Source organism: Microplitis mediator, chromosome 2 (assembly GCF_029852145.1).
Source record: "Microplitis mediator isolate UGA2020A chromosome 2, iyMicMedi2.1, whole genome shotgun sequence".
Taxonomy (NCBI): Eukaryota; Metazoa; Arthropoda; class Insecta; order Hymenoptera; family Braconidae; genus Microplitis; species Microplitis mediator.
The window spans coordinates 10,392,943-10,418,890 of record NC_079970.1 but is presented as its reverse complement, the minus strand read 5'-3'; the positions used below and the strand labels follow the sequence as shown (position 1 = coordinate 10,418,890).

The 25,948-nt window shown below is 31.0% G+C and overlaps 1 protein-coding gene across 7 annotated transcripts in view; it reads left to right on the top strand.

Annotated features, from left to right (window-relative positions):
• The window catches only part of LOC130678429 (uncharacterized), a 68,173-nt gene that overhangs the window by 3,119 nt on the left and 39,106 nt on the right, over nt 1–25,948 (top strand). For 5 of the 7 annotated variants that reach the window (XM_057485615.1, XM_057485613.1, XM_057485614.1 and 2 more), the window contains 2 exons: nt 2,843–2,961; nt 3,056–3,301. In XM_057485615.1, coding sequence (XP_057341598.1) covers nt 2,843–2,961; nt 3,056–3,301 — 365 coding nt within the window. Of the gene's footprint in view, nt 1–2,842; nt 2,984–3,055; nt 3,302–25,948 lie in introns of those variants that run through there. The other 2 variants (XM_057485618.1, XM_057485617.1) reach the window with 2 other exon arrangements.

Genomic DNA, 25,948 nt, shown 5'->3' with positions numbered 1-25,948 from the left:
ACCAAATAAAATTATTTTTACGGGGCGACCCTCGTCGATTTGGTTCAAACTTTGTGGAGTCGTTCTATATATTAAAAAAAAAATTCTCTGAAAATTTGAGCCTTTTATTTGCAGCTGTTTCAAAGTTATGATTTTTTGGATTTTTTAAAAATTATTGTTTTCAACTTTTTCATTAATTTTTTTGAAGGAAAATTTTTTTTTTTTAAAATGAGCACATAACAGTTTTTCGTAGGAAAAATTCTCAGCTTTCCAATAAGAATATCCATTTTTTATTTTATGTTACAGAAGACCTTTTAAAATTCGATTAAAGACGAAAAAACGATTTTTATGACTGTGCGGCGCTTGATACATCTAATTTGATATTTTTTTCTGAAAGCTGAGATTTTTTCCCACAAAATATGTAATTTTCACGATGTGCATATTTTTTGTTTGAACAAAATCAATAATTATTTAAATGCAAGTCATTAATTTTATAGTTTTAACAAACTGTAATAGTTCATTGTGTGGCAAGAGATGAAACAAAACGATGTCAGACGAAAGTAAAGTAGGCTGCCCGAGCCGTAGGCAAAAGCTGACAGTAATTGCAATCTGAAGTCGTGTTTCATTTAGTGTTACACACTATTTTTTTCATGATTACCTGCATTGAAAATTATTATCAGTGTCAGCAGCTAGTTAGAATCAAGTTATATTAAGACCAATGGCGTGATCAACCATTAGTGTACGCCTAACTTATGATTTGCAATTTATAACTAAACAGAAACCATAAATACTATTTATTATGTACACAAATTTTTATAAAACTTGATTACAAAGTCAGAACTGTCATTAACGCAGATGACATCAATAGTTTGAAATCACTATTGAACAAAACTCAAGAATCAAAGTTCAAATTACTGATTCCTAGACTTGAACCATTGATGCTGGTATCATGAAAAATAGTTTTATAATTTTTGTTTTTAGAGCTTTACTGCAGATACATACCTGAAAACATATCCTCACACCACAAAATTTATACATCCGGATATTCAAAATTCTACCAGCGTTGATTTCACTGTTATAATCAACCCTTATTAAAAGAAACGACTCAAAACGATTGGAAAAAAAATTTTAAATACTTTTTAATGCTTTTGAATACTTTTGAATCACCCTTTTTATGGGCATTTAACATTACAAATCGTTTCGAATCGTTTTGTTTAATCAGGGAATGATGACTTTTTATAGAAAATAAATGTTTTAGACGTACGATACTTGGAGTCAAAAACGGTGAAAGAAACACAAGCAGTGCACTATCTCACCTCTTCTTGATAACTTAAGATATATATGTGTTAAAAATGTATCAACATCCTCAAAACAAATAAGAATTAACTTTTTTTAATGATAGAGAGTTTATATTTTATTTAATTTTGTTCAAACAAAAAATATGCACATCGTGAAAATCACATATTTTTTGGGAAAAAGTCTCAGCTTTCAGAAAAAAATATCAAATTAGATGTATCAAGCGCCGCACAGTCATAAAAATCGTTTTTTCGTCTTTAATCGAATTTTAAAAGGTCTTCTGTAACATAAAATAAAAAATGGATATTCTTATTGGAAAGCTGAGAATTTTTCCTACGAAAAACTGTTATGTGCTCATTTTAAAAAAAAAAAATTTTCCTTCAAAAAAATTAATGAAAAAGTTGAAAACAATAATTTTTAAAAAATCCAAAAAATCATAACTTTGAAACAGCTGCAAATAAAAGGCTCAAATTTTCAGAGAATTTTTTTTTTAATATATAGAACGACTCCACAAAGTTTGAACCAAATCGACAAGGGTCGCCCCGTAAAAATAATTTTATTTGGTGGAATGACCCATATATATATATATATATATATATATATATATATATTAGGGTGGCGCAAAAAAACCGACTATTTTTTTTTTTCCATCTCGCATGAAAATTTGTGGGTTTACGATGTTTTAAGAAGCCTCTCCACAAATCAGCTCGATAAACAATTTTTAAGAGGTCGCTCCCGAATTTTGAAAATATCAAAAATGATCGAAATTCGGATTTTTCTTTAAAATTTTTTTTTTGTCTCGTGGCAGCAATAGTTTACATTTGTAAAATCATGACTATGCTGAAAATTTCAGCCCAAAATTTAAATATTTAAACGGCGCTCAAGAATTTCGAATATTAACTGATAATATGTAACTAATAGTTAGAATTAGTTTTTATAACTCAATTATTGTCATTTCACTTAAATATAACTTTTGCATAACCAAAAATATACAGAACAGTCTTGAACATTGAAATTCGGTCAGTTTTGAATAAGCGAAAAAACCTACAAATTGGATTAAAAAATAAAAAAGTATGTAAATAACTTATTATTTCTATTTCTTGGGTTATATTTTCATTCATAGTCATGCAAATTGATGTTGAAAAAATCGAGAAGCTTTATTATCAATATTTAAGGGTCGCTCAAAAACGTCCAAGAGACTGCGCTCGGAAACATTCAAAATTCTTGAGCGCCGTTTAAATATTTAAATTTTGGGCTGAAATTTTCAGCATAGTCATGATTTTACAAATATAAACTATTGTTGCCACGAGAAAAAAAAAATTTTTAAATAAAAATCCGAATTTCGATCATTTTTGATATTTTCAAAATTCGTGAGCGACCTCTTAAAGATTTTTCATCGAGCTGATTTGTGGAGAGGCTTCTTAAAACATCGTAAACCCACAAATTTTCATGCGAGATGGAAAAAAAAAAATAGTCGGTTTTTTTGCGCCACCCTAATATATATGTATATCTATATATATCAGTAGCATTGAGTTAATTAATTATAAATAAGCGATGCTTCTCGTAGATTGGAGGCTGCTTATCACAGTATAAAAATGATGTACAAGGCAGAATATTCGAAACAATACCATCATGGGGTTATTTGCCACTTCATCAAGTCATTCCAATGTCTGCCATTCAAGCTGGGTATGAACAAAATCTTTTAAAAGTAAATACCTCAAAATTGATATAAATTTTAGTAACATTCTTGATGTGTTGTTGCAATTTCTGTTTATTCAAGACATATCGTTATGGGCCTAACACAATGTGGTCAATTTATTCTCACATATACATATAATCTTGATCTAAGAGGAATAGGTTCTCTGTACAAATATCGTTTGCATTGGTGGACATTTTCACCTAAAAAATTAGCCCGTAAAGTTGCTGAAATTGTTCTTTTTGGTAACTATACTATTAACAAAGAATTGGAAATCGTCATAGCTCAGTGGCCAATGGAAAAGAATAAAATTGTGATCCATGGCTTACAGTAAGTATACATGTAAATGTATATAAATATAAATTATGTATTACTGTTTAAAAAAAAACGACTAATTTTTTTTTCTTCATTGTATCGAAAATATTATTGGAAATGACGAAAAAAAAAAATACTGTGAGAGTTTGAGCTCTTAATATTCAAATTAACAACTGCCGCATCGCAATTTTCTATTTCCCGTTTAAATAACATGGGAAAATTTTTTTTTAAACTTTGAAATTTTATAGCTCACGGTGGGACCAATACTTTAAAATATTTAGTACACATTCTTTTGGGAAATTTGACGCTCTACAAAAAAGTTCTCTAACAATTTTTCGATATTTTCATTTCTTCAAAAATTATTCAAAGTTAAAGTTAGATTGATGATAAATTTTTACATTTTTCTAATTTTTAGACGCAACCATCAACTTTATGGGAAAATTTTGTAGGATATTATTTGTAAAACATTATATTTCCTATAACTTATCCCTATAATAATTTTCGATATTTCTTACAAGTCGTAAGTTATTTGAATTTAACTTAAAATTTTCTTAAATAATTATAATTTAACTGCTAAAAATTAATTATATTACTCGAATTGTTAGTTTTAATTTTAATTTTAATTGTTTTCTAGTGTATAACCGCAATTACGGCCTTTTACACTTTTTGCCTTTTTATCGCAACTGCTTTACTTTTTCCTGTTTTTCATTGTGCGGCTGTGGCCCGACTTGTGCTTATACTGTACTGTACCATTACGGTGATATCCTCCCCCCACCTTGGCCGTGGGAGTATAGGGGCAAGGGAAACCACAAAGAAAACCATTGCCAGTACAGTTCGGTTTGGGTGAGGCTCCAGTGATCGATAAAATTCCCATTTTACCGATCACTAGATCCTCATCCCGCACCTAACGGTCAAAGACCTCCGATTGAGCTCAACGTGTGGCTAAGCGGTCACGCAACCAAGTAGCGATCATGCTCGAATTATTAGTATTTAAGTCTAAAAACTATTTTTATAAGTAAATTAATTACGGAAAAGTATTCCCTTTTTTTGAACAAAGAATGCCGGTTCATATTATTCAATATTTTGATATTGTTAATTATAAGTGAATATAGGGTAAGTGTGGGTATTACTGCGGTTTTTTTTGTAGGTCTTACTTTAAAAGCAATTTACTGGTGGGTCATTTCATGCCAAATCGACCAATAGTTGGAATCGACCCCTTTCGATTTGGACGAATTTTGGTCAGAAGTTTTCTATTACCATATAACGCAATTCTGTCTAAGGAAAAAAATTTGAAAATTTTTCGGCAAAAGTTATGCGAAATACAAAATTTCGCGATTTTTCCAGTTTTTCAACTTTATTTTTTAAATATCTCGAAAACTATGATAGTTACAATAATGATCCTGTTACGTTCTGGCTTTAATTAAATTTAAATAAAAATTAAAAAAAATTTTTTTTTTGAAGTCTCGAATTATTTATTCGCCGCAGTGGGCGAATAAACCGTTTGACACTTCTTAGAATCATAATTAAACAATAAATTAATAAATCGTTACTTTGTTGGCGATATTATTTTTATTCACCGCCAACAATGTAACGGAAATCTCTTGCGATAAGAGAGTCGCCGTGGCTCGCGGATAGTCTAAACAGATGACGATGTATGAGACCCGGGCCACGACGATTCTCTCATAGGAAACCTGAGATGCAACGTTAACATTTTGATAATGTATAATACCAAGGAGCGACAGAATCAAGTCAGTCGATTACAAGTCAGTCGTTTACAAGGCAGTCGATCACAAGATCTAGTAGAGCCAAGAACTCTACACAAACCTGCTGGCTTGATCCTGTCACTCGGACTTGAAGCAAAATATATATCCGTATTTTATTCAAATACGCACTCCTTATTTAAACTTTGGGCGCCGCTACCGGCAGCCCAATACTCTCACCTGTTCCGGGTGCCGATGCCGGCAGCCTGAACGCTTCCTTTCCGAATCCGAAATTCATGCTTCGAGACCGATGACGCAGGAGGTCAGGATGTGCGGTGCCGCTCGGTCGCGGGATTCGAGGTGTTATCGCGGACCTCACCGAAGGTCATCCGAGAATTAAGTCGGAGGAAGATTTTGTTGAGCTTTCAAGCTCATGTGTTGTTGAGCTTTCGAGCTCGTGTGTTGTTAGGCTTTCGAGCTCATGTGTTGTTGAGCCTTCGAGCTCTGATGGTTGATCGACCAATTGGGATTACTTTCCTCTACGAAGGAACCGAGTCTTCAAATCTCGTCTCGTTTGCACCCAGAGGACGTATCAAGGGATTATTTGGGCCGACTTATGGGGCCCATAATCCCTACCATGGTAAGTCAATAAACTTTTTTGCATAAAATAAAAGAAGGTCAACAGCTGACGCACCTGGGGTCTATTGACACCCTAACGACGTCAACCTGGTAAATTTAAAAATATTCTGTCTCATATGTTGAGAAGCCAGAATGTAACAATCCAAATTTTGTTTTGAAACGGATACTCAAGGCTATGAAAAAGAAAAATATTCAAAAAAAAAATTTGAAAAATGACGAATTTGTCAAATTGTGAATTCATGAAATTCGTCAAAAATGACGATCGACATTAAGTTTTTGGCTCAATTTTTTTTGTATAACACCTTGTACTTATTTTAAAAGATCCTGAAATTTTTAGAATTGTGTTTTTCGTTTTTGCAAAAATATAAATTTTATTAAAAAAAATTTTTTTTTTTTTCTTTATTTTTTTGTTAATAAAGTCAGCAATCACGTAATTTTGTAAATTTCAGCAGTAAAAATTTCACTCATTGTCATAATAATGTGAAAAAGACCATTATAGACGGTTATATTCTTATTTATTTGATATCTATCGACTGTGTTTTTTGTTTTTTCAAAAAATTATTACTGCGGGGCCTAAAGTTGTTTGCCCCTATTACTGCGTGCCAACTACTGCGAATGACCCAATTATTGCGGCTAAATCAGGTACGAAAAACTTCGGGATCAGACAAAAAATGAAATAAAACAAGTTTGAAAGATAATTATTAGCTTAATGAAATGATTAATAGACTTTATTAATATAATAACAGATTTATATTAATTGATAAAAATAAATATGACAATTAAAACGCCGCATAGTACAGACTACTGATGTAGGCTTCGGACTCATGTGGAAACTCCAATTTCATCACCATTAAAAATTCGTGTAGAATCGATTTTTGTAGTCTTCATCAGTAAAAAACTCAATGAAGCAGTTAATAATACTAGTGAACCATCCTCGTATCTGATACTCTGTTACCTTAGCCCGGGTTACAGATAATTTTTCAGAAATTCTGTCTGAAATATTTGGATGACGTTTTAGCAAACTTTCAAGCCCAAACCTTCCTGGCTTATTATTAGGGAGTGGGGTTTTACTTTCATCATTGTCACACAGTATTTTTAAGTTTTCAACCAATTTATTTTTTGTTACTGGGAAACCTTGTTTACAATAGTAAAAAATCCATTGAACTAGTTCATTTTCTTCTTCATAACTAAGTACAGTTGATGGTCCAGATGGTTTGTCACTGTATTTGTGAATTTTTTTTGCTCTTATCGTAGATTTCGGTATATTATTTTCTAGAAACTTCAGCAACTTTCATGTCCCCTAGAACTTCAGCTAAAGTTAATTTTACGTCAGCTTTATTATAATGATATCTTGTTTTTTTTATCACTTTAGATTTGTTTTTTTTGTTAACCTTCTGTTCATTATTAACTTTAGGCTTTTTTGATTTTTAACAAAAAACAACTTACAGGCAACTTGATACACGCACTATTTTTATCGGTTAATAGTATATTGTATAACTAGTGCGGTAAGTTGTCGATTGCCCACGAGAGCGAAGTTGAGCGCACGAACGTCGTTCGTGCGCTCATTCGCTCGAGTGGGTAATCGACAACACCACACGAATTGAACACAGTTTTTTTTATCATTAATGCAATACAAGTACTATCTCAGTGCTCGCTGTTTTATTCTCCAAGTAGCTTTTTGCTGATTCAACTGTTGCCGCGACATATTTGTGGGTTAAACGATAATCTGCATGCGACAAGAAGTAAATTTGAGTGCGACAAGTAAACTTGTCGCACTCAAATTTACTTGTCGCACGCAGATAATCATTTAACGCACACAAATCTCGTGGAAACAGTTGAATGGGCAAACAGCTATTTGGCAAACAAAAGAACATGCGCTAAGGTAGCACTTATATTGCATGAATGGTAAAAAATAAAAAATTTTACTACCGCAGTAATGAGTACAAATGCATACGACTAGAGGCGTTTCTATTACTGCGGGTTATTGAGAAAACCTCAGTAATGCATACATGCCCAGTTTATTGGTACTAATTACTGATTTCATAAATAAATAATATTAATTAATCAAAATTCAATTTTTATTGAATTTTTGGTATTAAACAAAGGCTATCTGACTTCTGTAAGCAATAAATATATAAATTGAGTAATTTATTTGAGAAAAAAGGACCTTTTAGTTCCACGTCTTTTCGCACAAGAACTCACAAAAAAGGCATAATATTCAACCTCTATCACCTGTCAATTTTAATTCATTAATAAAAAATTCTAAATTTATTGTATATGTAAGACTACTGTACAGTTAATGTTTTTCAGGTTTCAATTATTAGCAATAATTTTTTTAAATCAACAAAACTCAGTTATCGTTTATTTATAATTGAAACAAAAAAATCCGCAGTAATACCCACACTTACCCTAGAAGAAAATATCCCAATTGTAATAAAACTCTTTTAGTTTAACAATTGCAATTATTCGAATTATAATAAAGAAATCATTTTTCGACTTAAATTCTAATAATTCGAGTAATATAATTAATTTTAAACAATAAACTTATGATTATTTAAGAAATTTTTCAGTTAAATGCAAATAACTTACGATTTGTAAGAAATATCAAAAATTAATTATCATAGGGTTAAGTTATAGAAAATATTATGTTCTACAAAAAATATCCTATAAAGTTTTCCGATAAAGTTGATGGTTGCATCTAAAAATTAGAAAAATGTAAAAATTTATCATCAATCTAACTTTGACTTTGAATAACTTTTGTAGTGCGCTCTGGTTTCGTAAATAAACATGTAAAATATGTACACTAGGGTGTTCCGAAAAAAAAAAAATATTTTTTTTTTTACGTCTTATGGGCTCAAAAGTTACTTTATATTATTAAAAAAATTCTTACCAATTTTCAGCCAGATATCTTTAAAATTGAGCTATTACAAAGGAGGGTCTCCTTTCTCATTTAAAATACACTTGAAAATTGTTCATTTTAGTTTTTCGTTATTAAGACTATGAAAAAAATTTTTTATTTCCAATTCCGCCTAGTATAATTTTGTAGGAAATGAAATTCTTTACAAAAAAGTGCAAAATGCATTATGTACGTCGAACAACTGGGAAAAAGTTACGAGGCTTTAAAGATCAACAAAATTTAGTTTCCTCAGTGTTAAATTTTTTTAACTTCCCGCTACGAAAATCGACGATTTTCGAAAAATTGGGAAGTTATTGTTTTAATCCCGATTTTCGAAAGTCGAGTTTTCATCAGATGTCGACGTTTTAAGGTCCTAGGAAGCTATTCTGACTATTTTCAGAATGATGCCCGAGTGTATGTGTGTGTGTGTGTGTGTGTGTGTGTGTGTGTGTGTGTGTGTGTGTTTTACTTTAACTTTTTAACTAATGAATCGATTTGGATGGTTGAGGTGGCAATCGAAAGAGCTTGTTGGCCCTCAACTTTCCTGAAAATTTCAGATCATTTGATCAAGTAGGCTCGAAAATATTGGCGAATTACGAAAAAAAAAAATTTTTTTTTTAGTTTTTTAACTTTATAAGCGGCGTCGAATGCCACCTCAACTATCTCAATCGGTTAATTTTTTCGAGAGATATCGTTGGCGAAAGAAATGATAAAAAACGGTTTTTTTCGATTATCTTTGAAGTGACTCATCCGATCAATTTCAAAATTTAATCAGCTCTAGAATTCAAGAAAATGCGCCGATTGCCACCTCAAACGTCAAAATCGGTTGATTGGTTCAAAAAATATCGGCGCTGAAAAGTCAAAAAAATAACATTTTATGTTATTTTTTCCAGATAAATTAAAATATAATGTGCTAAAATGTGTCTGAAATCATACCAACTCTTTCTCAATATAGTCTCTTTCGATCGTCAGATAATGTCATATAACTTGTTCCTTAGTTTTAAACATATTGTCAGCGAAAAATTTAAAAAACCCAGTCTTTAATGTTTTTCTCGGATATTCCATGTATTATTGCTCTGACCTAAGTCAAAACTCATTCAAATCTTGATTTTGATCACTGACATTGATTTCTGCCTCAATATATTTATTTCAGAGAACATAATCGATAATAAAAATTAAAAAGCCGCTTCTTCATTAATGATTTTCGATTCTTAACTTTTCAAACTCTAGCATAGAACGTAACTTGTTAGAGCTTGAAAAGCTTATAAAAAGATGATTCCATGTAATAGCATTTTCGAGCTCGAAGAGCTCGAAAATATATTCACAGTGATGTTTTCAAGCTCCTTGAGCTCGAAAACAGCGGAAAGTTTTGGGGCTGGTCCGCAGGGCCAACCGACGCCCAGATTTTTTTTATTACTTTTCATTTTTATTCTATCAAAAAATTTTTTTTTCAAATTTTGACAAGCACGTTCTTGTAGGAAATTTAATTTCCTACAAAAAGTATCTGATATCTTATATACGTCAAATGAATGACAAACAAGTTACAGGTCTTTAAATGTCAACGAAAAATTAAGTTCACTTTTCGTTGACATTTAAAGACCTGTAACTTATTTGTCATTCATTTGACGTATATAAGATACCAGATACTTTTTGTAGGAAATTAAATTTCCTACAAGAACGTGCTTATCAAAATTTGAAATAAAAAAATTGTGATAGAATAAAAATGAAAAATAATAAAAAAAAAAAATTTAACACTTAGTGAGTTTCATTATAATGAAACTAAATTTTTGTTGATCTTTGAAGCCCCGTAACTTTTTCCCAGTTCATTTAACGTACATAATGCATCAACACTTTTATGTAAAAAATTTAATTTCCTACAAAATTATATCTGGCCGAATTTAAATAAAAAATTTTTTCATAGTCTTAATAACGAAAAACTAAGTGAAAAATTTTCGCGTGTATTTTAAATGAGAAAGGATACCCCCCTTTGTGATAGCTCAATTTTAAAGATATCTGGCTGAAATTTGGTGAGGATTTTTTTTATAATATAAAGTAACTTTTGAGCCCATAAGACGTTAAAAAAAAAATATTTGTTTTTTTTTGGGACACCATAATATACACTTACCCGAACTGTCTTCAAATCTCAATAATGCACAGTAGTCTGACTTCACTCAAGTGCTTGAGAATACTATCACATACATAAAAAATAAAACACTCATATAACAAATTAAATTTTCTAAATTTCTTATTGATATTCATAAGTTATCGTAAATATAGTTAAATGATAAGTTGAACGCTTCGACATGCGTTGAAATATACACTTACTTAAAAAATGATAGAATTTTGAAATAACAAAAATTCTTGCTTTGAAATTTAAAAAAATAATTGAAATTTACAGACAAGGTTTAGATTTTTTTTAAATTGAATTAATAATTATTCATTGAAGTTATTAAGAAATATCAAATAATTTTTAACTTGCTGATATAAAAATTGATAATTTTCGAAAAATCGGGAAGTTATTGTTTTCAACAGCTCATATTGATCTAATAAAATATTCATATTGTACCGAAAAATTAATGGGTAAATTCGATATTTAAATTGTTTTATAAATTTTTCATCAAATTAAAGCAAAATAAATCCACAAAAATTTCAAATTCAAATTATTTTGACATTTTACCGTTTCTAAACTTTTTGCAATCCCGGGAAAAAATGATCAGACCTGACCATGCCTGTTCATGAATGATCAGGCCTGAAATTAGACCTGATCATGCTTGTTCATGTATGATTAGGCCTGAAATTAGACATGATCAGGCCTGATCATACCTGTCCATGTCTGAAGCGTTGAATACACTTAGGCCTGATCATGCCTGTTCATGTCTGAAGCGTTAAATACAGTCAGGTCTGATCATGCCTGTTCATACCTGTCCATGCCTGATCATGCCTGTTCATGTCTGAAGCGTTAAATACAGTCAGGTCTGATCATGCCTGTTCATGTCTGGTCATGTCTGAAGCGTTAAATACGCTCATGCCTGATCATACCTGTCCATGCTTGGTCATGTCTGTTCACGCCTGTTCATGTCTGCTCATAGATCTAAAATTTTGTTGACCAAGAATCTATTACGTATAAGATTTTTATTACTTGAAGTTCATACGAAACTTACTTTTCTACTAAATCTCTTAGGTCAGTGGGTAGCGAGTTACACTTTCGAGCGCAAGGTCCACGGTTCAAATCCTGCACACGCCCGAATTTTTTATTTTTTTTATTTTTATAGCAATAATTATATACATGTATAATTGAATATAGTTATACATAATTATATATAATTATATAGGGCCATTTTTTATATATAATTTTTTTACCCGGATGGGCATGAACAGACATGAACATACCTGATCAGACCTGAACATGCCTGATCAGTCCTGGTCAGGCATGGTCATTTTTCATGTCTGATCAGGCCTGAAGACTCATGCCTGTTCATGTCTGATCAGGTCTGATCATTTTTTCCCGGGTATATATATCTAAAAATTTTGCCGCCCCTAAAATCATGTCACTCTAGGCCCGGGCCTCACAGCATTACTCCATCGAAATAAACTAGACTCGACTAAGTATTGGGAATTTCTCATCCCATTGGAAAAACCTTATTTTATTTGTTTATCTCCGACGTATATATATTAGTGATCCAAAAAAAAACTTTTTTTTTTTTCCAAGTCGCATCATCTCAAAAGTTTCTATAAGGTATAAAAAAAATTATCGCCAAAAGCCAGCGTGATATTTCAATTATACGAGGCACTCAATCATTTTTTATTTTTCCATATACAGTAGATTCGCGATTTTCTTCTCGTCCTCAGGGATGTTTGGAACAAAATCGAGAGAAAGTTAAAAGGCGCGGTAATTGGGGTATTTGTTTAGAAGAGTGGCTCACAACTGTTTCAATTGCCAAAAATTCAATTCTAGACATATCGCTTTAAATCCAATTTCAACCGACATTATTTTTCGGCGGATTGAAGATACATGTGCTTAATTAGGTGTTATTTAAGCCACAGTAAGTTATAAGTGTATACCAAGGTATAATTATGCTTGATTTAGCGATATTGTTAGTTATTTTTCAGTTCCGTGCTACACTGCACTAATTGACATAATTCTCTTATTATTCTATGCATTAACTCTTAAGTCAACCACCAAAACTCAAAGTATATGCCCATGTGCCATAGTGCATGTAGTTTCGTCTTAAGTACGTCAACGGACTCATCAGTAAGGCTATGTTAACGTACTCATGCCTTAGACTACATCTCTTACTAGTACGCGCCGGCGTAAAACAGTGTTGTGGGCTTCAGCCAGACACTATACTAGCAAAGGGAGGCGGATACCGCCCAAACTACTTGCAACAAAATATTAGGTGAGCTGTTGTACATCTTAAAAGTATTGAAACAACACAAATATGCCGATTTTCACTATTACAAGAGTTGAAAAATCTTTTGTAACTCTTAGTTAGACCTTTCTATCGCCACCGTTCTTCTTACGGTATTATATAAAATTACTTATATTTATTAGAAAAATTTATTTTAGAAAATTTACATAATTTTATGTTATTTTTATCAATTTTGTACATTCTGATTGCAAGGTCTGGATAGATATCTAGTGTTAGGGACATAAACTCATACAGAAAATTTAATCCGCCGTGTAGCTGAACACGTGGGAAAAGTTTAATTGGTAGTGGGGATACGTCTGTGTGAATGTTTCGTGTATTTGTGCAAGAATAAATGATCTTTAAGGAACATAGTGTAATATTCTAATGTCTAATATTTATCATTTAACTCATCATATCAATATGTGAAATATAGTTATGACTATTTTGATTTGTATCCATTGTAGAATTAGTAACATTATTTGAATTATCGTTACAAATCTCAATTGACAAGGTCCTTATATTATTGCTTTCATCCAAAGTAATATCAAAAATTTTATTAACCATTTTTTCACTACAAATTTTCTGAAAAACTTTCCTTTAAAATGTTAATAGCTATTTTATTTGATCTTTAGGTTTACTAAATAATGCGATAATAGCAAGAGCACAAGAAATACTTTTTAATTTGTTTTTGAATATATCTGTAAATTACTGGAATACGGAAAAATGAAAAATAAAAAATTGTACGTAAAGCGGAAGAAAATCGCGAGTCCCCTGTTGAAATAATCCTATAGATTCCAATAAGAATTAAGTGTATTGGGACCTAATCTGCTTTCGTCGCTGCAAATCCATATACATACCCATAGAAATTTTCAAAGGAAAAAAATAGAAAGCTTAATGGAATTTATATGTCTAGAGAATTTCTATCTGGATTTGCCAAGATGTATTATAGCTAGTGAACTCTATAAGAAAATCCAGTAACATACGTAATGATAACGATCGTCTTCTATTGAAGTATCCAATTTCATAATAATATTAATTTAATATATTTTCATGTGTAAATTACAATCAAGAGGGCCTTACATCTACTTATATCAAACGTGCTATCCAGATTGGATTTTTAAGCCAGATATAATGTTATGTATCTGGATATACTACTCAGGTGTAGTTATGGGCTTCTAAAGGAATATCCTACTGAATATTATAAATAATCAAATGTATTTTTATCTGTAAAAAACAATCAAGAGTGCCTTAAAACAATGTGATTTCTAATGGACTATCCGTATTATATTTTTATGTCAGGCCTAATGTTATGTATCTGGATATACCCAAGTGTAGCTGTGGGCCTCTCTAAGGATATCCAGCATTTCATTAAGATTACTTTTAAATATTTTTCTTTGCGTTTTCATCCGGTAAAACTACGAAAAAAATTTTTCTCTGAATTTTCCATCAATTATTCTTGTAGGAAATTCAATTCTTTACAAAAAAGTGCTGAATTAGTTTTTTCGTAATCCTAACGGGTAAAAAGTTATTGAGCTTTAAATATTCGCAATAAAAGAAAATTTAATCAGATATGAAGAAAATTAAATTCAGTATCCATCCGCAAGTACTAGCTTTAATTGAAAAATATAATGAATTTTGGACAAAAGATGAAGAACAGAAACAATATCTGTTACAAATAGTTGCTGATCATAGGAAAAATATAAAAATATAATTTCAAAAAAAAATTACAATTGATATTTTATTTTTTAATAAATAAAAATTACTATAACTCGGAAACTATAGACTTAAGTGACTTGACTCATAGGACTTTTTTTGAAGGGAATAAAATTTTCTATAAAATTTCTACCAATATTTTTAGTGTACTTTCATTGGTTTACGTTCTGCAAGCCAATAAAGGTCGATTTCATAGGAAGAATGACTTTCGCAACGGACACAAGTGAAACAGCTGGAATTACAGCTAAGTAACTATGGGTATTTTTGAAAAACACCAAATGCCCTACAATTTGCGACCAAAACCGCGTCAATATTATAAAACGCTGCTGATTATTAGAAAGTTAAAAAAAAAGTAATTTAATTTACGTGTATTTTAAATGGGAAATCTTTGAAATCAAATGGAAAGTACTTAGGATTGGAATTTAGAGCTCAAACTTGGCAGGAATTTTTGTTTCAGCATGAAATACAATATTTTGCTTGTTGAACAACGAAAAAAATACTTTCGCCGGAAACGAAGCAACCTAATATATATCTTTGATAAAATAAAAAAAAATTGACTTTAATTTCATAAATTTTTTTGATGATCATTTACCATTTATTAAAATAAAAAAAATTTTTTTTGAATATAGATTGAAATGAGTAGAATTTATAGAAAAAAAATGGGAGAATATTATTTCAAAAATGAGAAAAAAAAAAAATTTGAAAATTTTTTTTTCAGCTTTTTCTTGAGAGGAAAATTTTAAATTTTTGTCTATAATTAGAGTGCAACTCGAAGAAAAATCTCGCACTGGACAGACGATGTCGGTCAAGTAGTTCTCGAGAAAAATTTTTTTTACGATTATTCGTTTTTTAGGTAGATTTTTTGAAAAATCTAGGTATTGTATTTGTCCCCATGGTCGATTTTTCAAGGAGTTTTGTCACAACCTATCATAATTAGTTGAGTAGAGTTCGAAAATACCATTCGTTGAAAAATTTATATATGTATGTATATATATATATATATATATATATATATATATATATATATATATATATGTAAAATGAGCGAATGCTCTGTGGGATTCTGGTGTAGGTGTGGTTAATTCAATAACTAACAATTAACACAAAAATTACAGATAATAGAATAGATCTTTATTTAACAATATGTACACTGAATAACTGTAAGAAAAATACTTAAGAGCGAATGCAACTACACGATACGCGATAGCGAATGCGACTGTAAAGGAATGCGCGTATAAATTCGACACGTGGTCGATAGCGGTTAATGACGCGATAATTAATTTATAATTAATAACACGCGAGCAACAATTCAATATATACTCAATAATTAGTAGCCTTGATATACTAGCTAATTATTGAGAATAGTTAAGCGGAGATTTAGCGGAGCGGTTCAGACTTATATCACACTAGTGATATATTGAGCGAAGCGGTTAGATGGATAGCTGTATTCGTACTGATCGAACTACCAAGTCGATCCTGGCTTGCTGGTGTTGAGCCGGCGTTTTCACTCGGTGCTGACGTGGCAGCATTGCTGCATAAGACGAATTTTCCCATTGGCTTAAAAACGCGCCAACCGGAAGTAGATAACAGCCAATTTCCTTATTGGCTGCCGAGCACGCTGATATGAGACGAATTATTCCATTGGCCGGCTGGTAGCGGGTTCTCATGCCATTTTGACACGGTCATGAGCTAGAAATTGCAGGTGTCGGGCCCAGATAGCGAGTGACCCAGCACTATTCTGACATTCAAGTCAGTAGCGAGTTCGGCTGCTCCCGTACGTAGCGAAAGTACACGAAGCTTTTCAAAATGATTAAGCTCGAGACTGAACAATATATATATATATATATATTAGGGTGGGCCAAAAAAAGTGACTATTTTTTTTTTCTTTAGTTACAGTGAAAATATTGTTTGAGATGATGAAAAAAAAATTCTATTAAAATTTGAGCTTTTAATATTAATATTAAGAGGTGCCTATTTGCAATTCTCCATTTCCCATTTAAATAACATGGGAAAAAAAATTTTTTATTTTTTTATTTTTCTAGCTCGGCATTCGCACCTCATATAAATGAGTCCGTAGCATATTCTTGTAGAGAATTTAACGCTCTACAAAAAAGGTGTCTTATCATTTTTTGATAAATCCATCCATTCGAAAGTTATCGCAGCTGGAAGTCAAATCTATAATAAATTTCCAGATCTTTTTAATTTTTCAGCAAAACTATCAGACTGATCAAAAAATTTCATAAGATCTTTTTTATAGACAATTTTATTCCCTACAAATTATTTTTAATGAAGTTCTTTGAAATACCGCATTGTTTTCTAGTTATTTTCATTTTAATGTCAAGCTCGTAAAAATAATAGTCTTCTACTCTATTCTGAGAACTTAGGATTAAAATGAAAATAACTAAAAAATAATGCGGAATTTGAATGAACTTTATTTCAACAAATTTGTAGTAAATAAAATTGTCTATAAAAAAGATCCTGTGACATTTTTTGATAAGTCTGATAGTTTTGCTGGAAAAGTAAAAAGATCTGGAAATTTATTATAGATTTGACTTCCAGCTCCGATAACTTTCGAATGGATGGATTTATCAAAAAATGATAAGAGACCTTTTTTGTAGAGCGTTAAATTCTCTACAAGAACATGCTATGGACTAATTTATATGACGTGCGAATGCCGAGCTAGAAAATTAAAAAAATAAAAAATTTTTTTTCCCATGTTATTTAAATGGGAAATGGAGAATCGCAAATAGGCACCTCTTAATATTAATATTAAAAGCTCAAATTTTAATAGAATTTTTTTTTCATCATCTCAAACAATATTTTCACTGTAACTAAAGAAAAAAAAATAGTCACTTTTTTTGGCCCACCCTAATATATATATACATACATATATAAATTTTTTAACGGATGGTATTTTTGAACTCTACTCAACTAACTATGATAGTTTATGACAAAATTCCTTGAAAAATCGACCATGAGGACAAATATAATAGTTAGATTTTTAAAAAAATCTACCTAAAAATAAATAAAACAAAAGTTATAAGAGTTTAAATTCACAAAACTTTGATTAAAAAAAAACTACCCAATGGATTTTAACGAAACAAACGGCGATCGAAAGAGGAAAAAAATCAATCTATCGGTTGACCCTGTGGGCCAGCCCCAAAACTTCCCGCTGTTTTCGAGCTCTTCGAGCCGTTTTGTGTGCCGTTCTTTTCGAAAAAAAACGTTTTTTACCATTTTTTCTCCAACGATATCTCTCAAACGAATTGACCGATTGAGACGGTTGAGGTGGCAATCGACGAATTTTATCAAGTTCTAAAGCTGATCGAATTTTGAAAGCGATTTATCGAGTCGTTTTTGAGAAATTTCAAAAAAACTAAAAAAAAATTTTTTTTTAATTCTTTCGTTAACGGTTTTTCTTGAACGAATGAACCGATTTTGATGGTTGACGAAGTGGCATTTGACGCGGCTTATAAAATTTTAGAGGTGAGTAGATTTTGGAATCAATCCATCGAGCAAATTAAAAGTTATCAAAAAAAAAAGGTCTCATGATATTTTGTAATATAATATAATAGGTGTCATTCGACGCGGCTTGTTCATATCTTGAAGCTGTAAAAATTTGAGCTTAATCGGTAGGGTGCGTTCGGAGATATTTCAAAAATGTTTTATTTGGATAACTTGTAATGTGGTCGATGGATTAAATCCAAAATCTAATCAGCTCTAAAACTGTATAAGCCGCGTCGAATGCCACCTCAACCATCAAAATCGGTTAATTCGTTCGCGAGATATTGTGGGAGAAAGAAATGCTAAAAAATGTTTTTTTTTGAAAACAAGGGCATACAAAAGTATTTTCGAGCTCATTATTATTCACAATAATGTTTTCGAGCTCAAGGAGCTCGAAAATAGCGGGAAGTTTTGGGGCTGGCCCGTAGGGTTAACCGATAGACCGATTTTTTGTTTTATTTTCTTTTTAATTTAATTAATCGGCTTCTTTCACGAAATAAGAATCGTGACTCTCTATCTACAAGCTAGCATACTGAGCGCACCAAGACATGCCACTACCACCGTTTATGTCTCTCATCTCCAAAAGATTTAGATTCTAGGTTTTAATTTACGTGTTCGTTTAGACTGGTTGTCGATACCGGAGAAATAAAAGTCGGCTGGCGCCCGCCAGGATCTGGAAGAGATGGGAGGGGTGACCGGTGGGCGAAGTGTAACGTAGCCCGATTTTGTTCAATTTGAGTATTGAGTAATTGAGTAATTTTATTGAGTAAAAGTTTTGAGTCATTTTATTATGTTTGATCGAATATATGAAATATTACGTTACAAGTTATTTATGTGCCTTGGGCGAACCGCACGCCAATACGGTCGAGGTGAGTAATGTTTGCAGCAGGGTTAGTATAAAGCCGAGGCCCGTAAGGCTAATTAAGAATATTAAAGGCAGTTTAAGCACCATTAACAATCCTCGCACCAATACGGTCTTAGTGATTAATTTCTGCAGCAGGGACATACAGCCTCAGCCCTAACGGGCCTCAGCTTGATCCTATGCCTGCTGCAAACGTTACTCACCTCAACCGTATTGGCGCGAGGTTTGCCCAAGGTACATAAATAACTAAAACATATTTTTTTAAATTATAAACGGTGAATTATGAATAATTTTTAAAAGCAAGCTAGTATTTACGTATGTAAATACTAGCTTGCTCTTAATGTATTTATGTATATTAAATTTTATTTTTTGCACATAGAAAAAAAATAACTTACATAATTAAATCTATCGAAATACGAAGTAGGTTCTAAAGTCATATCTGATCAATTTTTTTAACTTCCCGCTAAAAAAATTGGAAATTTCCAAAAATTCGGGAAGTTATTGGTTTCGGTCCGATTTTCGAAAATCGAATTTCTAAGAGATCTTGACGTTTTGATAGGCTCGTTCGGAGATATTCCACAAATAAAATTTATTCACAAATGTTCTTTTAGAATAACTTGTAATGTGCTCGATGGATTAAATCCAAAATCTAATCACCTCTGAAGCTTTATAAGCCGCGTCGAATGCCACCTCAACCATCAAAATCGGTTCATTTGTTCAAGAGAAACCGTTAACGAAAGAATTCAAAAAATAATTTTTTTTTAGTGTTTTTGAAATTTCTCAAGAACGACTAGATAAATCAATTCTCAAATCTGATCAGCTTTAGAACTCACTGAAACACGTCGATTGCCAGCTCAACCGTCTCAATCGGTCAATTTGTTTGAGAGATATCGTGGGAGAAAAAATGGTAAAAAACGGTTTTTGTGGAAAAGAAAGCCATACAAAACGGCTCGAAGAGCTCGAAAATGTATTCACAACAATGTTTTTAGAGCTCAAGAAGCTTGAAAACAGCGGGGAGTTTTAGGGCTGGCCCGCAGGGTCAACCGATATTGAAAGCCCGTTTACTTTTTAGCCGTTAGGATTACAATAAAACTATTTCAGAGCTTTTTTGTAGAAAATTAAATTCCCTATAAAAGCAGGTGCATCAAAAGAGAAAAAAAAATTTTTTCGTAGTTTTAACTGAAGTAAAGGAAAAAAAAAATTTCACATGCTATTTACAGTAGACCTTGTTGAAAACATCCAATACAGTCCCATACACGACAATAGAATCTGTAATGGCTTGTATGTAATCTATCTGGAAGAAAAAATTTCAAGATAGAGTTAGATTTTGAATCTATTGGAATCTATATATAATAGGGTGTTTCAGAAAAAACAAATTTTTTTTTGGTATTCAAAAATTGAAAGTATACCTGAAAATAAAAATTTTGGTGCAAATCCGAGCTCTTAATAATAATATTAAGGTTTGCCTCAATCCATTTTTCTATTTTCCATTTAAATAACATAGGAAAAAAATTTTTTTTTTTTTAGAATTTTCTAGCTTACAGACCACTCGACGGATTTCTATGCGCAATGAAACTTTGTGTAGGAAATTGAACGCTCTACAAAAAAAGTCTCTTATAATTTTTTGATAAATCCCACTGTTCAAAAGTTATTTAAGTTTCAAGTTAAATTTATAGTAAATTTTGAGATCTTTTCACTTTTCCGGCGAAACTATCAGTCTTATTACAAAATGTCATAGAAATTTTTTTGTAGGTAATTTTATTCCTTACAAATTATTACGAATAAAATTTTTCGAAATTCCGCATTGTTTTCAATTTATTTTCATTTCAATGTCAAGCTCTTAAAATTAATCAGAAATCTATTTTTTTAAGAGCTTGACATTGAAATGGAAATAACTTGAAAACAACGCAGAATTCCGAAAAACTTTATTCGTAATAATTTGTAAGGAATAAAATTATCTACAAAAAAGTTCCTATGATATTTTTTGATAAGACTGATAGTTTCGTTGGAAAAATAAAAAAATCTCAAAATTTACTATAAATTTGACTTGAAGCTTAAATAACTTTTGAACAGTGGGATTTATCAAAAAATAATAAGAGACTTTTTTTGTAGAGCGTTCAATTTCCTACAAAAACATTTGTTGTGCATAAAAATCCGTTGATTGGTTTATGAGCTGAAAAATTCTAAAAAAAAAAAATTTCTTTTCCCGTGTTATTTAAATGAAAAATATAAAAATGGATTGAGGCAAACCTTAATATCATTATTAAGAGCTCGGAATGGTACCAAAATTTTTATTTTTAGTTATACTTTCTATTTTTGGGTACCATAAAAAAAACAAAAATTGTTTTTTTTTTTTTTGAAACACCCTAATATATAAGTCCATAATAGCAGGTTTTTTTTATTGAAAGTAATAGGACTATAATGTAATTTGTATTCGTATGGATCCTGTCTGCACCTTACCTGTAGGTTTGTATCTGTTCTTATCGTAAGTTCGTATGGACATAAATACCTATGTAGATTTCCGAATACGAGGTATAAAATGTTTTCTAATGGTTTTAAATAGAATTTCCACAGTCGGAAAAAAATGTGTTCCATTTTTGTAACAGCTACATTCAAAACATCGAAATCATAAAGTAATTCCAGATAAGCGGAAATGAATAATCTATCTGCAAACATCAATAACATGACTTTGTGATCTATGTTATTTTATGAACAGCTACGGACATAATGAAATCATCTATCCATCGGAATACCTTTGGAATTGCAGCGACAAAAACACATTAAAAATGGCCATTCGGCAGCCGAAATTGAAGGTAGATTTTCCAATTAATCGATGTAAAAAGTTTCATACATACATATCTTGTGATACATGTTAGTGTATAGTCATGATATGAAATTAGGCTCATTTTCTTAGAGCGAGGGTAAAAAAAGACAACGACTATTTTTGATAGAGAACTTTAGATAGTTGATTTGACAAAACATTATATGGGTAATGAACCAAACTTACCTTCACGTGAACAAAGTATAGAAAATTGAATTAGTATGAGATTATAATTGTAATCGCTATTACGATGGCAAGACGAGTTATAATTATAGGACGTATAGGTACGATTCAAACATCATAATTAATAAAAGAAATACTTTTCAAATATACAATAGCAATGAAATTCACAGGTTATTTTGTTCACAATAAGATACAACTGACGAAATTGAATTATAATGAGAAATGCATAAGTTATGTGGAATGAACACCATATTTTCAACATTTTGTGATTCTATTAGAATTTTCAAGGCCATCAAACTATTGGAAGAATTAGTCAAAACATAAAGTTTAAGGTCAAATATTAAAGCTTACTAAACAAGCTTTAAGATACTTTTTACTGAAATTGTCTATCAGTTTTAGTTTAGGTGTTATATGAACTTCAACAGTGAATAAAAACTGATTTTTTCGAAAAATCGTGGAAATTTAAAACAGCCATTACTTCAAAACTAATCGACCAATTTTGCTCATCTTCGAATTTGATCAAGATAATCGCCTATAGAATAAGTGTAGGAAATTTCGTTAAGACCCGATTAGAACTGTGGGTGCTATCGTAATGACAAGACCAGTAATAATCATTGGTTGTACAGGTGCGTTTGAAACATCATAAGTAATAAAAGAAATACTTTTAAAATATAACACAGCTGTGAAATTTACAGGTTATTTTGTGCACAATAAAATACAACTTTAAAAGTGATTAAAATCTGATTTTTTCCGAAACATCGTGAAAATTTCAAACAGCCATAACTTCTAAACTAATTGACCGATTCAGCCCATCTTCGAACTTAACCGTGGTAATTACACATAAAATAAGTGTAGAAAATTTCATTAAGATCAGATAAGAATTATAGACGCAATCGTATCCTCAAAAGTCCGTTATATTACATATATATATATATATATATATATATATATATATATATATATATATATATATATATATATATATATATATATATATATATATATATATATATATATATATATATATTTATGTAATATAACGGACTTTTGAGGATACGATTGCGTCTATAATTCTTATCTGATCTTAATGAAATTTTCTACACTTATTTTATGTGTAATTACCACGGTTAAGTTCGAAGATGGGCTGAATCGGTCAATTAGTTTAGAAGTTATGGCTGTTTGAAATTTTCACGATGTTTCGGAAAAAATCAGTTTTTAATCACTTTTAAAGTCCATATAATTTTAAAACTAAAACTCACAGATAATTTCTGTAAAAAGTATTTAAAAGTTTGACGAATAATCTTTAATTTATGACCTTAAACTTATTATTTTGACTATTTTTTCTAATAATTTGATAGCCTTAAATGTTTTAATAGAATCAAAAAATGTTGGAAATATGGTTTTCATTCCATATAACTTATGCTTGTCCCATTATAATCCGGTTTCGTCAGTTGTATTTTATTGTGCACAAAATAACCTGTAAATTTCACTGCTATTTTATATTCTAAAGGAATTTCTTTTATTATTTATGATGTATCGAATGTACCTCTAATCCCTATGATTATCACTGGTCTTGTCATTACGATAGCACCCACAGTTCTTATCGGATCTTAATGAAATTTTTTACACTTATTCTATAGGCGATTACCTTGATCAAGTTCAAAGGTGGGCTGAATCGTTCGAGTAGTTTTAAAATTATGGCTGTTCGAAATTTTCATGATTTTTCGTAAAAATCAGTTTTTAATCACTGCTAAAGTTTATATAACTTCAAAACTAACATTCATAGACAATTTCCGTAAAAAGTATCTGAAAGCTTGTCTAATAATCTTTAAATTATGACCTTAAGCTTTATGTTTTGACTATTTCTTCCAATAATTTGATAGCCTTGAAATTTTTAATGAAATCTAAAAATGTTGGGAGTATGGTTTCTTATTCCACATAACTTAAGCATTTCCCATTATAATTCAATTTCGTCAGTTGTATTTTATTGTGAAGAAAATAACCTGTAAATTTCACAGCTATTTTATATTTTAAAAGGATTTCGTTTATCGCTTATGTTGTTTCAAACGTACCTGTACGTCCTATAATTATAACTGGTCTTGCCATCGTAATAGCGATTACAATAATGATTATATTAAGTAAATTTTCTATATACTTTGTTTACGTGAAGGTTAGTTTAGTACATTACCTATATAATGTTTTGTCAAATCAACTATCTGAAGTTCTCTCTCGAAAATGGTCGTAGTCTTTTTTTTACCCTTACTCTTAGAAAACAAGCCTCATTTCATATTATGACTATACACTAACATGAATCACAAGATATGTATGTATGAAACTTTTTATATAGATTAATTGGAAAATTTACCTTCCATTTCGGCTGCCGAATGGCCTTTTTTTGTTATAACACCAATAGCACTTAACATTATTTTTTACCCCAAAAATTATGCCGTTGGTCCCATTCGATTATTCTATAACAGTGGTCTTGGTGGGACGCTAGCAGCCCCAAATACCAGGAACCAAAGTTGACCGGACTTCGTCACGACGGGTTCGCCTTATGCCCGGGAGCTGAAATCTTACGAAAGAAAAGGGGGAAGGTTTAGCAATCAAAAGAAGAATTTTGTCTGCGTAAATATGAAAATTTTATAGATTTATTTAACCAAGGCCCATTTTTATCACAATTATATTTTCCCCGTAATTAACTAATAAGTAAATTTAATTTTTGGAAGATCTCATTCGATGAGTAAAAATTTATTCCGTGGGAGGAAGACCAGGGCGATTTATATAGTAAATGTTCCACTTACGGTATAGTAGGGTACTCGCTGCATGTTTGGCCTCCTGGAGGAAAATATTGTAGAAATTGGTATCTTAAATCAATATCACTTATACACTACAATGATAACACACTTATATTAGAAATAACAACACCACAATTAACGGCAGTAAAAGAAAGCAAGAGCAATATATAGTTTATTGAGATACAATGTTTGCTGTTTAGTTGTCAATATAAGACTGACTGATTTTAGTCGCGCATCTATAATACAAGAGAAGAAAGCATTTGTTTTCTAGCTATTCAAATATTTTAAAGATCAGTTTCACATTCGTTACACTACTCCCTTCTCAATAAATTATCGTCCCGATAAAAATTGTGTTGGAAGAATCGAACTTAATTGAAATTAAAACCATTTGCAATCTTCGTTCGATTCCGCTATGGACCCAACACACCCTATCGATCACCCTACAGGGAAAAAAACACCGTAGCCAAAAAACAACCCTGCAGGCTAACGCAAAGATAATAAAAAAAATAAAAAAATAGTCTATAGTTTAATTGAGCTAAGAATTGATAATAAAAAATCTGGGCGTCGGTTGGCCCTGCGGGCCAGCTCCAAAACTTCCCGCTGTTTTCGAGCTCAAGGAGCTTGAAAACATCACTGTGAATATATTTTCGAAAATGCTATTACATGCAATCATTTTTTTGTGAGCTTTTCAAGATCTAACAAGTAACGGTTTATGCTGAGATTAAAAGTTAAGAACCAAAAATCATTAATGAAGAAGCGACTTTTTAATTTATATTTTCGATTATGTTCTCTGAAGTACATGTATTGAGGCAGAAATCAATGTCAGTGATCAAAATCAAGATTTGAATGAGTTTTGACTTAGGTCAGAGCAATAATACATGGAATATCCGAGAAAAACATTAAAGACTGGGTTTTTTTAATTTTTTGCTGACAATATGTTTAAAACTAAGGAACAAGTTACATGACATTATCTGATGATCGAAAGAGACTATATTGAGAAAGAGTTGGTATGATTTCAGACACATTTTAGCCCATTATATTTTGATTTATCCGGAAAAAATAACATAAAATGTTATTTTTTTAACTTTTCAGCGCCGATATCTTTTGAACTAATTAACCGATTTTGACGTTTGAGGTGGC